The 14,322-nt window shown below is 43.9% G+C and overlaps 1 protein-coding gene across 3 annotated transcripts in view; it reads left to right on the top strand.

The window, feature by feature from the left end:
• The first annotated feature begins 1,194 nt into the window (after positions 1–1,194).
• BDNF (brain derived neurotrophic factor) overlaps positions 1,195–14,322 on the top strand; it is an 80,525-nt gene continuing 67,397 nt past the window's right edge. Inside the window, exon 1 of one of the 3 annotated variants that reach the window (XM_020977977.2) lies at positions 1,195–1,651. In XM_020977977.2, the coding sequence (XP_020833636.1) occupies positions 1,649–1,651 (3 nt within the window). In that variant the 5' untranslated portion in view covers positions 1,195–1,648. Of the gene's footprint in view, positions 1,652–2,527; positions 2,742–2,919; positions 3,019–14,322 lie in introns of those variants that run through there. The other 2 variants (XM_020977979.2, XM_020977976.2) reach the window with 2 other exon arrangements.

Here is a 14,322-nt window from a genome sequence, read left to right as displayed (position 1 = left end):
TCTGTCTCTCTGTCTCTCTGTCTCTCTGTCTCTCTCTCTCTGTGTCTCTTTCTCTCTCTCTCTCACACACACACACACACACACACACATACACACCCTCAGGGTTCGGCTTTATTTCAAACACGACGGGTTTTCCCCCCTCTATAGCTGCTTACTTTATCACTTTTAAGTTACTTTTTTCCCAACACGTGATCTGTCAACTTTTCCGCTTGCGCATCCTCTCCCTGGCTGGGCGCAAGGACGCGCTCTCGCGCTAGGCACCAGCTGGGTTTCCGGAGGGAGGGCGTACAGGCGTCGCCGGTAAATCTCAGCTCCATGTCTGCATGCCGACGGCTCCTTCTTCCCAGCAGCGCGTGTCTCCTCAGCCCAGCAGCAGGGGAGACACAGAGTGATGCAGGAACGCTTCTCTGGGTGATGCTAATACCGAGCGCCGCCGAGTTGGTTTCCCTCCCCTCTCCTGCGCTCTGCTCCGCTCTGCTTGTTCCCACCCCGGGCGGGCGCACGACGCCGAATTGGCTACACGGGAGTTGTTACTCACATTTGAGAAGCAATAGCCCATTAGCGCATACGCAGTCATAACTTCATTCAACTTAGCCGCTAGAGAGCTCGGCTCACACAGGCTCCCGTTTGCAACTAGTGGCTTTCTCTCTGTCATAAAGTCCCAAGTCCCTTAAGATGAGTGGCGAAAAGTTACCTGGCCCCATTCGCTGCTGCTGTGATCCGGTTAACCCGCAGTGATTAAGAAGGAATTCACTTACCACCCCCCTACACACACACACACTCCCAACTTGCTCATCTATCACTAACACAACAGGGCTTTCGACAAATAGAGCCTTAGTCATTTGGGGGAAGGGAGGGGGAGGAGGATGAACTTTTCTAAGAAGTTTCTTTTTTGCCAAGGGATTCAGAGTGAATTGGTCATGAAGACTCACCGACCATCGTTGTCCCCCGGCCCCTCCCCTTTTCTGCCCCTCCCCCACCTTTCCCCCTACATCTCTTTCTTTTAAGCAATAGCCTGCTGTCCTTCATATGCAACAAGTTCCCCAGTGTCTTCCTGCCTTAGCCAGAGAGCACATCATTTTTTAAAAGGCGAATGTTTCCTTACCTGGCAACGTGAAATCTCCCCAAGCGGAGCTCAGCTTGCCAGAAACCCAGGTGTGAATCGAGAGGTGGGAAAGGAAGTGATGTTAAGCCTGAGTTTATTTTGTGTAGTGTCCTGAAACTACTCACTTTCCCTCGGAACTTTCTGTTCCAATGTCTATTTATTGGAGGTGGGTAGGCAGAACCTGATGCCCTGCTTTATACCAGGACAGTTGGACAATCATTGGTAACCTCTCTCATTCATTAGAATCACGTAAGGACTCAAAGGAAAACGTGTCTCTGAGCTAAGGCGTTTGCGTAAATCTATAGGTTTTTAAAAATCGCTGGCAGTTGCTTTGTCTTCTGTAGGCACCAAGGTGGTTAAGAGTTTGAGCTTGCGGATATTGCAAAGGGTTATTAGATTCATAAGTCACACCAAGTGGTGGGCGATCCACTGAGCAAAGCCGAAGTTCTCACATGATGACTTCAAACAAGACACATTACCTTCCTGCATCTGTTGGGGAGACGGGATTTTAAGACACTTGTGTCTCCAGGACAGCAAAGAAAAATGGTGAGTACCAATAAAACCCTGCCTGATAATTGCAAAATCCTGACATGTTGCTTAACAACAGGATCTCATATCACGCTCCTCTTTCTAGCACTCCACACACCAAAGAATAGAAGGCACTCCAGCCAGTTGAATGGGGTTTTAGACAGTGCAACTTAAATTGAAATCATTTGTGATTTAACACTGCAGCGTAGAACTGCGTGGAACAAACTTGGAGCTGGAGATGGAGGGGGGGCATATTGACTGTTCAATGGTGATGCTTCTCTTACGGTCTGCTACCATTCAGTTCTTTTTGTACGGAGTGTGTTGGTGTATGTGTGTGAGATAGCATACTGTATGACTTATATGTAGGCATAGAGTTGACATTTGCGAGGGGGGTTAATTCCCATATCAGAAATGATAGCTCCTTTAGATGTTGGGGTTAGAGCGTGTGGTAGAGTGGAGTAAGGTAAGGATGAGGTGGAAGGTGGGAGTTTGGGGGAGAAGGGGTGGGGGTGGGAGAAATAAGTCAGAAGTGTAATGAAACCATTGATCCTCTCACAGAGAAAAGGGTCTCGTCAACATGTGATCAGCTATTAACAGGATGGTTTTGGCAGGGCAATCTTCACGTGACAAAGCGTGAGGAAGTGAAAGAGATCGGCTGGAGCCATATCAAGTATCATTTAATTAAAGTATAGATTTGAGCCTTTCCTCTCACTGCTCCGGGTGTGTCTTTGGGAGCGTTGAGAAATGAGCGTTTCAGCACCTTGGACAGAGGCTATGGGTTTGCTGGAGGTGGAAGTGCCCCAGGTAGTTGCCTCGACCCCGGAGTAAAGCCTGCCCAACTGTCGCCCTTTAAAAAGCGTCTTTTCTGAGACTCGACTCACACAGAGATCAGGGCTGGAGGAGAGAGTTAGATTTGGGAGCTGGAGCCTTTCGAAACCGAGCCCCAGTTTTGGTCGCCCCTCTTGAGCTCGCTGAAGTTGAATTCCTAGCGGTGTGGGCTGGAATAGATTCTTTGCAAGCTCCGGGTTGGTATACTGTATTAACTTTGGGAAATGCGAGTGTTTATCAAGAGGATCTAGCCACTGACTGTGGTGTTCCCGCGAATAAGGTAAGCAAGGAGGTGCGAGTGGGGAGGCGGGGGGGATAACCCCCTGCGTCCAAAATTTGAAGCTATTCACTCATTCTTCCGGAAAGGAGGGGTCATGGGGGGCGGAGGGTTGGGGCGGTAAAAGGAGAGCGTGGGTGGGGGTTGTTCCTCGCTATTTGTCGAGTTCAGATTACCCTGAGTGTCAGTCCTTGTGCGGGAAGGGAGGCAAAAATGCATGGTTTTTTCTGCGGATTTAATGAGTTTGGTTAACTTGGAGCTGCAGATGTCTGATTCGAATGTAAGATTTTTTTTTCTCTCCTTCACCTCCCTCTAGCTTTCCTTTCTCTCCGTCGGTGTGTGTATATGTATATGTGTGCCTGTGTGTGTGTGTGTGTGTGTGTGTGTGTGTGTACAGTAGATTTATTACTGAATGTTAGTATTTTGCCCTGCACTCAGTTTCCTAAAATCCGACTTTGGTGTCATTAAGGAGAAAAAAAGGGTGTGTATTGTAGTGAAAGGAGGGTAGTGGTGGGGGAGGGGGTTGTGTCAACCTTAAATCGCTACACAAAAATCGAATCAAGGTAATTTCGATTCTCTCTCTCTCTCTCTCTCTCTCTCTCTCTCTCTCTCTCTCTCTCTCTCTCTCTCTCTCTCTCTCTCCCTTTCTTTCTCTCCCTTTCTCCCTCTACTTCGATTCTTCCTACGTAGAAATGTAGCTAATAATATTTAGTCTCGGAGCTAAAAATAAGCTCTGGGAAGTCAGCAGTTTAAGGCTTCGCTCCTCACAGGTATTTTCGGTTTGGGGTCTCCAGCTTCTTAAAGGAGATATTTCTTGGATAGGAATCTCTCTCTCTCTCTCTCCTCTCTCTCTCTCTCTCTCTCTCTCTCTTCTCTCTTCTCTCTCTCTCTCTCTCTCTCTCTCTCCCCCTTCCTCTGCCCCTCCCTTCCCTATTCCCCCCCCACACCGCAACACATCCCGCAATCTCTTCCTCTCCATCGCTTCTCTCTTGCTTCTCTGGGTGTTTTTTCCTTTCCTTTTAAGTTCCTATCACTTAATTAGAGCGCTTGCGGTTGCCCGAAAGAAACGGGAGCCACGGATACAGAGCTTGCCTCCTCTGCCTTGCCGGATGTCTCCTCCCGAGCGAGTCCTCTTTAACCCAGGTCCGAATTAATTCGTGTACCTCAGGGAAAGGGGGGCTCCATTTAAGAGGAGAAGGTAAATTCCCGGACTGGAAGGCAGCGATCACGGGAGGCGGGGGTGGGTCTGGTTGAGGGAGGAAGAGGCAGGAAGGTTGTCTGTGTGGCCGCTGGGGTAGGAGGAAGAGGAGGAGGAGAGGACTTGGGTGGCTCCGGAGCTGGCAAACCTTGGAGCTACCAATCAGCTGGGCACTCCAGTCGCTTTGAACTGGCGAGATTGCGTCCTGATGGCAACCTCTCCTCTGGCACGGCAGGCGCGGGGCTGCAGAAAGCCAGGAGCGCTTAGGCCGCCGCTGTCCGCCCCCGCCCGAGGCTGGGGCCCCTCGGCCTGGCCTGGCCCACCCACTTCTTTCTCCTGCTGACCCCCACACCTCCTCCTCCTTCTCTTCTCCTGCAGCTCCGGGTCGCCTCTAAGTCAGGCGGCCACAACTAGTAGTTGTAGGGTAGGTCCCCCGCTCCTCCTCCTGAAGCCGGGGCGCCGGCACTTCTCCACCTCTCTCTAGCCCGGAGCCCCAGGGGCTTCCTTCCCCACCCCCACGCCTTTGTTCTGAGCTCCGGCCGGCCGGCCGCAGCACTGCCTTCCTATGTCAAAGCTACTTCTCTCCCTTACTGCTCTCTCCAGCTTCGCCACCTCGCCTTCTTGGAACTGCTCCCTTTAATTAACGGAAAGGGGACTAGGGGGAGGGGAGCTGGGCCACCGAGAGACCGCGGAATGGTGAGGAGAAGAAAATCTATTTTCGAGACTCCCAGGCCTGGGGGCTCTGGGGTGAAGGGGAGGTGTGTGTGGGAGAGAGAGAGGGAGAGAGAGAGAGAGAGAGAGAGAGAGAGAGAGAGAGAGAGAGAGAGAGAGAGAGAGAGAGAGAAGAAAGCAAGCCAACCCAGCTGCCCGCCTGCCCGCCTGCCAAAGGGAGGGATCTGCTGGGCGAGCCAGGCTAGTGTGGAAATGATTTATTAAAAAGAAAGAAAAAAACATCAAGTGTCAGGATCAGATGACAGTCATAGGCTACTCGCCACACACACAAAGGAAAAGCCAAGTAAGGTTTCACAGAGGAGCAAGCCCGCGGCGAACGGAGCCGGGATGGTTCGGAGACCCAGGCGGGTTCTCTGTCTCATCCACGGCAGGGAAAAGGGAGGGAGGAGAGGGCAGTGGGAGCGGGAGAGCGAGAGGGAGGGAGGGGGAGCAGGAGTAGGAGGAGGACGAGGAGGACGAGGAAGGGAGAGAGAGGAGGAGAGAGGAGAGGAGAGAGGGGGAGGGGGAAGGGGAGGAGGAGGAGGGGAGGGAGAGGGAGGGCTTCTGATCAGTCTGATGCAATTCCAAGCGTGCTGCAAAGGAACTCCGAGGCGCCCGCATCACCATCACCATCGCCACCCACCCTTTCCAGATGGTGCTGTTTTAAATACGGATCTGCAGGGCTGAACGCTGAACCAGGAGATTTATTGCAGAAAGAAATACAGAAAGGAAAAAAAAAAAAACCACAACTCATTGTTGTGGGGGAGGGGGCTCGGGGGAGGCTTGAAGTGGGGAGCAGAATTTAAAGGCGCAAAGCCCACTTTGCTGTCTGGCAGAAATCTGTAGGATTTTTCCTTCTCCTTCCCCACCCCTCCCCACCCCCACGTTCTAATTCACGGAGGAAGAGGTGTAAATATTGTGACATTTCCAGCCGACTTGATGGAGGGGAGGGGGGAGAAAAGCTGTCACTCTAAATTGTAGAATTCCCCTTCCCGGTGCGTGCGTTGTTGCCCTGTTAGCGAATCGTAGCCTCTGCCTAATACAGTTGCTAGGGTTTCAAATGAATGCATCATTAAGGGTGTACTACCCTTTTAGCAGAGTTGCCAATTTATCTGACAATTGAGCCGAGAAATTGTAGAGATCTTCCCGTCCCTGGGAGGGAGGGGAAATTTCCGAACAGCCTGATTCTTGGAACCTCCAGATATTTAACAACTTAAATAAACCTCAAAAGTGTCATGTCACCCTCTTGCAGGCGCGCACCTCTGGACGGGTGCGATAACAAGGGTTTCGTGAAAAAGTCTCACCAGAGACGAATAGGACTTTAGGGATGGTGCACTTAACACATTGACTGTTTCCTTTAGAATCATACGCAGCTCCCCTGAAGAGAGACAGATATTCGTTACTCTGGTTGGAATAAACCAGAAAGGGTAGAGGAGAAGGTTGTGGTTTGGGGATTTGGAGGGGCTTGGAGAAAAGTGATTTTCCCCTCTTTCGGCAGTAATAAAGAGTCCTCTTTAAATCCGGATAATATTTTCATATGTATGCTAGTTTGGTCTAGCGCCCCCACTGGCATATACCCGTTTTGATTCGAGTATTTGTATCTACCCCACTTCTTTAACTTGGCCCCTGCCACTTCAAGCATATATAGATAATCTTTAGAGGTCCACATTCTCCATGTAATCTAAACAGAACACTGGTAATCAAGGACCTTCTTATCACGTACAAATAGTGAATGGAAAGTGAATGACTATACATAGCAGTGGGGGGGTAGTTAAACGAGATTTTGTCAGATGTCTACATAAATTAGAGAGTGTTTATTATGCATCTACATAAATCAGAAGTGAAATCCACAGGTAAGCACAGCCTTCATTTTCCATCTCATGGATTCACCTTCCTCTCTCACATCCAGAAGGGTTGAAAAGGAGAGAGGTTGATCAACTGATTTCCTTTCCCCTAGCTCTCCTCCAATGAAAGCTTTAATCCAGTAGCAGGTTAGGGAAAGGGTTGTGGGGGGAGAGGGGGGAATTCCAACTATTACACAAACTGAATAGTTTGCCTGTAATTAATGGGAAAGTTTACGATACTAATTAGCTTGGTAGTAAAAATTCACAGACAGACTAACCAGTTTAGGGGTTTTGTGTGGTGGAGATATCAATGGATTTGGAATCGGATGTTATGGGTTCAAATCTAGACACTGTTATTTGCCATCTGTGTGATGTTAGGCAAATCTGATGACTTCTTAGAGTCTCAGTTTCTTCACCTGTAAAATGAATGAGTGGGATGGACCAGCTGATGTCTAAGGTCTCTTTTGGTTCTAAATTCTCTGCTGATACCAATTTTTATGTGCTCATATGCTGTCAGTTAAAAATATTTTAAGTGAGCATATTTCTTTTCAAATAGGTTTCTATCAAAAACCAATAAAGATATATTTGTTTTTATTTAAAACTAACTGATCCAACCCTGAATATTATTCTGATAAATATGAACTGAATTGATCTGACTAAAAACTTAGCTTCTTCCGTAACTAAATTTGTTTCTGTTCAGTGCTGACTTGCCAAGAAATATCTATTTTTATAGCTTTTTTCCCACTATGGATAATTTAGTGACTTGCCTATTTTAATTTTACAACTGCTACCTCAGATTTCTCTCTCCCAAATGGTCTTTCTTTTGCCAGATTCTTTTCTGCTCTTCTGTTCAGCTGCTGCCTAATACTTTTTTTCTTTTTGAGTTTAATAAGCATTGAGACTTTTAACCTCTGTGTGCAATGTGCATGGAGAGTCTTTAGAAGAAGAAATGCTAAATTCCTAGAATCATAATGAAAAAGAAATGGCTTTCTTTCACTGGCCTAAGACTGGCCAGATTTCTAAGAATGTGGAATCTCTTCTTGCTCTTTACTAATATTTGCTGTCATAGATCTAGGACTGGACAAAGCACTTTGCTTTGGACAAAACCCTCTGAGTAGATGGTGCAAGTGATATTATGGATGATTTCTGGATGAGAAAGCTGAGACTCAAAGAGGTGAAAGGTCACAGTTGATAAATATCAGAGTTAGAACTTGAATTCAGGACTACTGAAGAAAAATCTATTAGGCTTTCCATTGTACCACGCTTTCTATATGTATGATACTTAAACTAGTTTGGGTCTTGGGGCCTGGCAAAAAATGGTGATATTTTCATGTAACCCTCAGTTTTGGAATCTATATAATGGTGAAGATGGATCAGATCATCTCTAAAGTTTTTTTTCCAGCTCTGACATTCTGTAATCCAGTGTAGATTTGTGCCCTTAGAACTATGAAATAGACAAGGAAAGCTTGAACTCTCTGTCCCCCACCCCCACCCCCACCCTGGAAGTTCTGAAAGTCTGTTATGAGTCTTTTAAATTGAGTGCTTGAAGAAATTATAAAGAATAATGCCATGATCACTAACATCTGAATATAATTACACACACACACACACACACACACACACATCTCCAGACTCTTGTCCTCATTTAAATTCTTTTGAAACACAAGCTGTAAATAAGTTCTAAGACACTATGAACCTACAAAGATCATCCTGAACCCAGAAAGAAGGAGCCAACATTTATCAATGTCTTCTATCTTCTTCCTCCTTCCTAGTCAACATTTCTTTTTCACATTGCTTCTAGTTGCTAGAGGCTAGGAGAAACCAGGAATCTGACCAAGGTTGACGCATTTTGTGTCTTCCTGAACTCCAACACCCATTCCTATAAGCTAAAGAATAAGAATGTAGGAAAGTGCCTATCAAAAGTGTTTTCATTCTGCTTCCTCAACCTGCTTTCTCTATGGCTCTTAGCCCCTAGACATTTGCTTATCTTTGAAATAATTGTGATTCTTCCAGAGGCCACATGTTTCCAAGATTTACTAAACTCAGTGACTGGTAGAAAATGGTGCTGAAGTACGATGGCATAATGAAAACAAACAAACAGAATTTGGTCTTTCCTAAATTTGTAAATTCTGCCTTTACAACTTACTAACTAGCTATGTGATCTTGGAAATACTACTTCACCTCTCCAATCCTCAGTTTCTCCATCTGACAGTTTGGTGATGTTTTCACTACCTTTGTTAACAGGATAATTCTAACATGCCAATGAATCTGTTACCTCATAGATTTGGCATTTCCTCCAATAATGTAGATAGTGGCTTGTAGATCATAAATCTGTACCTGCCTGCCCTTTTGTCTATGCCCTATGTTAGTTTCATAAAGGGGGATCCACCAGGATTATTATGAAGAACATGCTTTAAATGGTTAGATATATTCACCTAATTATTTCATTCTCCATATTCTCTCCTGGGGAGAGAGCCTTTGGAATTCACTTCAATTCCATTCAATAAACATGAATGGATGGATGGATGGATGGATGGATGGATGGATGGATTAAAGAACATTTATTAAACACTGTATGAAGCACTGCACTGAGTGGTAGGGATTTAAAGATAAAGACAAGACAGACTCTGTTCTCAAGGAATTCACATTCTAACCAAGGGAAATAACATATATAAGAGGTTTCATCTGTAAGTCAGATGTAAATGTCCAGTGGTCCTTAGAAGGCATCTGTGAAACAGATGATAATGCGTCTTCTTTGATTTCATCTCTATTGATAAAACTATATCTATCTCTGATATTGAATCATTTGAAAATACCTAGAACTTAGATGGCATTAAGATGTTTAGCTAATACAATGACAAAAACAAAGTAGTCCTTGCCCTCGGGAAGGTTACATTGTACTAGCAAGATGTAACATGAATATAAATAAGTAAATCCAAAATACATACTAAGTAACTCACAGGACTTATGGAACTAATGGCTAGGGGGATGACAGAAGAAGAAAAGAGAAAAGAGAGAGGAACCTGAGATAGTGAGGAGGGAATACATTCCACATAGGAGGACCTTTACAAAGGCAAGAAGGTGGGAAATAGAATATGCAATGGCTAACAGACCAGTTTGAATAAAACAATGAGTACATGAAGAGGAATAATTTGAAATAAGACTTGGTAAAGTGAATAGGAGCTAGACTGTGGAGAGCTTTAAATACCAGGCTGAGGATTTTTTTTTATTTTCTCCTAGAGTTAACAGGGAGCCATTGAAGATGTTGGGGAGTGATAAAGCCAGATTTATATTTTAGCAATATCAGTGTGACAGCTGTGTGAAGGATGGATCAGAGAAAGGAGATGATGGAAACAAGAAAACCAATAAGGACACTTTTGATGAGACCCTGAACTAAGATAGAGGCTGTCTACTGCTTAAAATTATTTAAAAAAAAACATACATGATAAAGAATTCCTGATTGCCATGGAAGGCCTGATTCACCTTGACCTTTGATGGCAGCACTGGATGAGTCACAATTCCCTGCACTATAACTTTTTCACTTGCCTGTTATTGCTTTGAGTAGCACATAGCAGAGAAGAAAAATAGTCGCTTCACCCCCTAAAAGAGACCAACACTCAGAGGCTAAATCTCTTGTCTACTGAGAAATGATGATTTGGAGAGGCTCAACTTTCACCATGATGTCAGAATGACCTAGTTCATTGTTGATGGGGAAATGGGAATGGGAGTCACGTGATCCCATTCCATGTTTATTTCCTTCGTGTCAGGCAGAAGTTCTAATTGAACAGGTTTCCTTTTAAATCCCAAGGTACTGCATCTGGAAATTCCCTGGGATTCATGAATAATGCATGAACTTGACATGATAATAGATAATTAGATGTACCAACTAAGAGGAACATGAAAGAGGGGCTGGTAGCCCAAGGACTGCAGAAGGTGTGTGGGCATTTTGACATCCAGGAAATGCTATAGATCTGTCCTTAACTAACTCAGCCTGGTGGAGGTAATTAAGAAGAAATGTGTGTATAGAAAGCCTGCAAGCCATTCACCAGGACTGGTTAGATTTACTGCAGGGGTTCCAAAACAATCGACACATCCACCCACTTGGGACATGAATGCCCTTTCAAGAGGAAGCTATTGACTTTTATAAAGATGCCATCTTTAAAATAACTTCTGAAGCCAGGGGGATGACAGCCTTCTTTTCTCAATTCTATAATTAAGACAAATGTCAAAATATAGACTAAAATGTTCCCAAAACTTTAAAGGCTATTTCTCAGCTTAACAGCAAGTGTCCCCTTTATTTAGCCCCATTGGGATGAAGCCAGGGACACTTGAAGACCTCTTGAGAAACATGTTGCCCAATTGGATGATTGGGCTTTTCTTCTCCTGGGGCAAAAAATTTGAAGGCCAAAGTCATAATAGCTCCCATTTATATATCACTTAGTATTCTATATCTGATTTAGTCCCTAAGAGATGAGTAATTAGTAGTCATATCAATCCCCTATTTTGCAGATGAAGAAGTTGAGACTCAGTTCAGATAGGTTGCCTCAAATCTCATAGTTTATAAGTGGCAGAATTGGGACTAGAACCCAAAATTTCCAGTTCCATGTTGGGTGCTCTTTTGGCTACACCATCTTGTTACCTCTCTCTCATAGTGCTTACTAACTCCACAGTGAACACACAAGAGTAGTGGCCAACCTAACTGAAGTTCTGTAGGCCCTCTATCATATCCTAGCTGAGTGCTCTGCAAACAGGAGGCAATTAATGCTTCACTGATGCTCCTTTTCTTGTATTTAGAAGATACTCACAATGGAATTGATTTCTGAAAATTTAGGAAACCTATAAGCCATAACCATATAGGAATATCATTCTGGTAGAGGCCAGAGTGACTGCCCTAGGGTCCAAGTCAAAAATGATAAGAGCCAACACCTTATTTAGTGCTTCAGATTTTGCAAAGTACTTTACATATACAGTGTCTCTTTGAGCCCTCATAGGAACCATTTGAGGTAGGTTTAGTTATCCCTTTGAAACAAATGGGGAATCTAAAGTTCAGGAAAGTTAAATGACCTGCTAAATCAAGCTAATAAACATCAGAAGGAGTATCCATATTTCTCCTGAATCCAGGCTAAGCCCTCTACCCATCCATAACCCCATCTTGTCTCTCAAGGCTTAGAAAATTCTATATGGACATGAAATTTGAGGTGTTCTACTTGATCCTAGAGGGCAAAAGTAGGACCAGTGGGAAAGGATGCATTGGGGCAGATTTTAGATGCATAGAAGGAAAAACTTTCTGAACCATTGGGATTCTCAGAAGTTGAATGATCTACCTAAGGAGATAATAGATTCCCTTTGTCTGAAGTCTTCAGATGGGGAATGGATGACCACTTGTCCAGCTATTGTGAGGTTCAAATGAGATAATATGTGCAAAGCACTTCTCATTATTATTATCATCATCATTAGTGATTGCTTTTGTAGAGGGAATTCCTGCTTCAGGTACAAAGTAGAACAAAATGACTCTTGGAAGTTCTTTCCAATTCTCAGTTTCTATGAATCTGTGATTCTAACCAAAGATTCATTAATACTTCAAAATAATAAATCATAGCAAATTTGCTACTCTCCTATAGTCAGCTGTCTCGGGTCCCCTTTCCTGCCTGCAGAGGAGATTTCCAAAATATGAAACCATTGCTAACAAGTTTGGTTTTTAAGTATGGTGGGGTATTCTGAATATAAATGGATAAAGAGAAGTAGGGATATATGAGAAGGGATCTTGGAAAGTATCTCAATAGTCATCTAGTCCACTCCATACACCTAAAGTAATGCCTACTAGAACTTACCTTACTCAGCCCCACTACCTCTGCTTTCCTACTGCCAAGGTGGGAGCCCCATCACCTCTCAAGGTAACCCATTCCACTTTGGGATAGTTCTAACTGGTAAATTAGAATCAGCCTAAATTGACCTCTTAGCCACTGCTAAGAGTACCATCCTCTTAATTCCTCTGTCCCACTGTTCCCAGTTCTGCCCTGTGGGATCTGACAGAGCATATCTAATCTTTCCTCCACAAGACAGCCCTTCAGATACTTGAAGAGAGTTATCATGGTTCCTGGCCCCATCTCACTTCCAGGTCTTCTCTTTTGCAAGCTAAGCATGCCTGCTTTCTTTAACCAATCCTTTTATTAAATACACTCAAGACCCTTCACCATGTTGTTGCCTTCTCCTAGATTACTCTTTCTTTTAATAGCTTGTCTATCAGATCATTTAACTTCTCTGAACTTCAGGTTCCTTTTCTCCTCTGAATGGATAATCATACCTCCCTTTCAGCTTATCAGTGTCTTGATACTATCTTGAGCTATGGTTCACAGAACTGAAATAATATTACAGATGAACTCTAATCAGGACAGAATATAGTACGATTATTACCTCTCTATTCCTGAAAGCTTGGCCCCTCTTAGTGTAGCCCAAGATCATATTGGCTTTGAGGTTTCTACATCACACTGCTGACATATTGAACTTTCAATCCACCAAGCCCCCTAGATTTTTTTCAAAGTAACTGCTATCTATCCATGCTTTCCCCAACTTATACTTATGTTCATATTTTCTACGTAAGTATAAGTCTTTACATTTATCCCTATTGGATTTCATCTTACTAGATTCAACCCAATGTTCTAGCCTGCCAAAGTTCTTTTGGGTCCTGACTCTGTCCCCTGGTGTTTTAACTATCCCTTGAAATTTTCTGCTACTATTATCATTCCTTCAAAGTGGTCAGACCCTGGATCTCTGCAATCAACTTGGAGTTCCATGTTTTGGAATATTCATTCTTGGCATTATATTCCCTTCCAGGTATGAGTCTCAGTTTCCTATTCAGTAAACTTAAAGAATTAGACTAGGTGATTTCCAAGATCCCTTCCAACTTGATTCTCTGAAGTCATTATGGGTTAATCTAGATGACAATATCCTCCCTAAGGGCTTTGTCAGTATTTTTTCATTTATTCAGTGGCAGGAAAATATGCAGTTTATTGATTATCTATGCCCTTCAAAAACTTTAGAAAAGTATTGATAAGTTGGAGACCCTTCAGAGGAGGGCAGTTAGGATGTTAAATAGCCTTGAGTCCATGTCATACGAAGACAAATGAAAGGAAATGAAAATGTAACCTGAAGAAAAGAAGACTGGGAGGACATGATAACTGTCTTCAAGCAACAGAAGGGATATTTGGTGGGGCAGCATTAGATTGATTCTGTTTGGCACCAGAAGTTAGAGCTAGGAGCAGAGAGTTGAAGACGGAAAAAAAAAATCCAGTTTAGGGTGACTAGTTAAAGTTGGGAAAAACTGTCAGAGCTGTCCGTATGTGGAATGGGCTGTGTCAGGAGATGGTAGGTTTCCACCATGGTGAGTCTTTAAGACATAGAAGGGCTTTTTTGTTCAGAAGTCACCTCCAAAACCAAGAGTCTCCTATTTTGCTCTCTGTATTTGGACCCTTTCACTACCCCTAGATTCTTCCACTGGGAGATATTCTGATAGACAAAGCTGCCACCACAAAAAATGTCTATATGACTTGAAGGCCCCTGAGATCCTAACATTTAACTCACATCACTGGCCATTGTCTATGTGTTCCCTTCCTTTGTGTTCTCCTTGTTCTCCAAAACTGCAAAGAATCAAAAGCTAATTGTATTCATTACGCCAACTGAAACATTTATACTCCCAAAATTACATATGTCATGAGTATCCATGCCAGAATTAGCTCACTGGGTGGGTGCTTAATGAAAAAAAAAAAACACCTACTTGATCAGCCTTTAACATCTGGTCCGTGGCCATGAAGAGTTCCAAAACAATACATAT

The sequence above is a fragment of the Phascolarctos cinereus genome, unplaced genomic scaffold (genome assembly GCF_003287225.1).
Source record: "Phascolarctos cinereus isolate Bilbo 61053 unplaced genomic scaffold, phaCin_HiC Scaffold_9;HRSCAF=440, whole genome shotgun sequence".
NCBI lineage: Eukaryota > Metazoa > Chordata > Mammalia > Diprotodontia > Phascolarctidae > Phascolarctos > Phascolarctos cinereus.
Note: the sequence above shows the minus strand (reverse complement) of the source record. Positions and strands in the feature narration are given on the sequence as shown.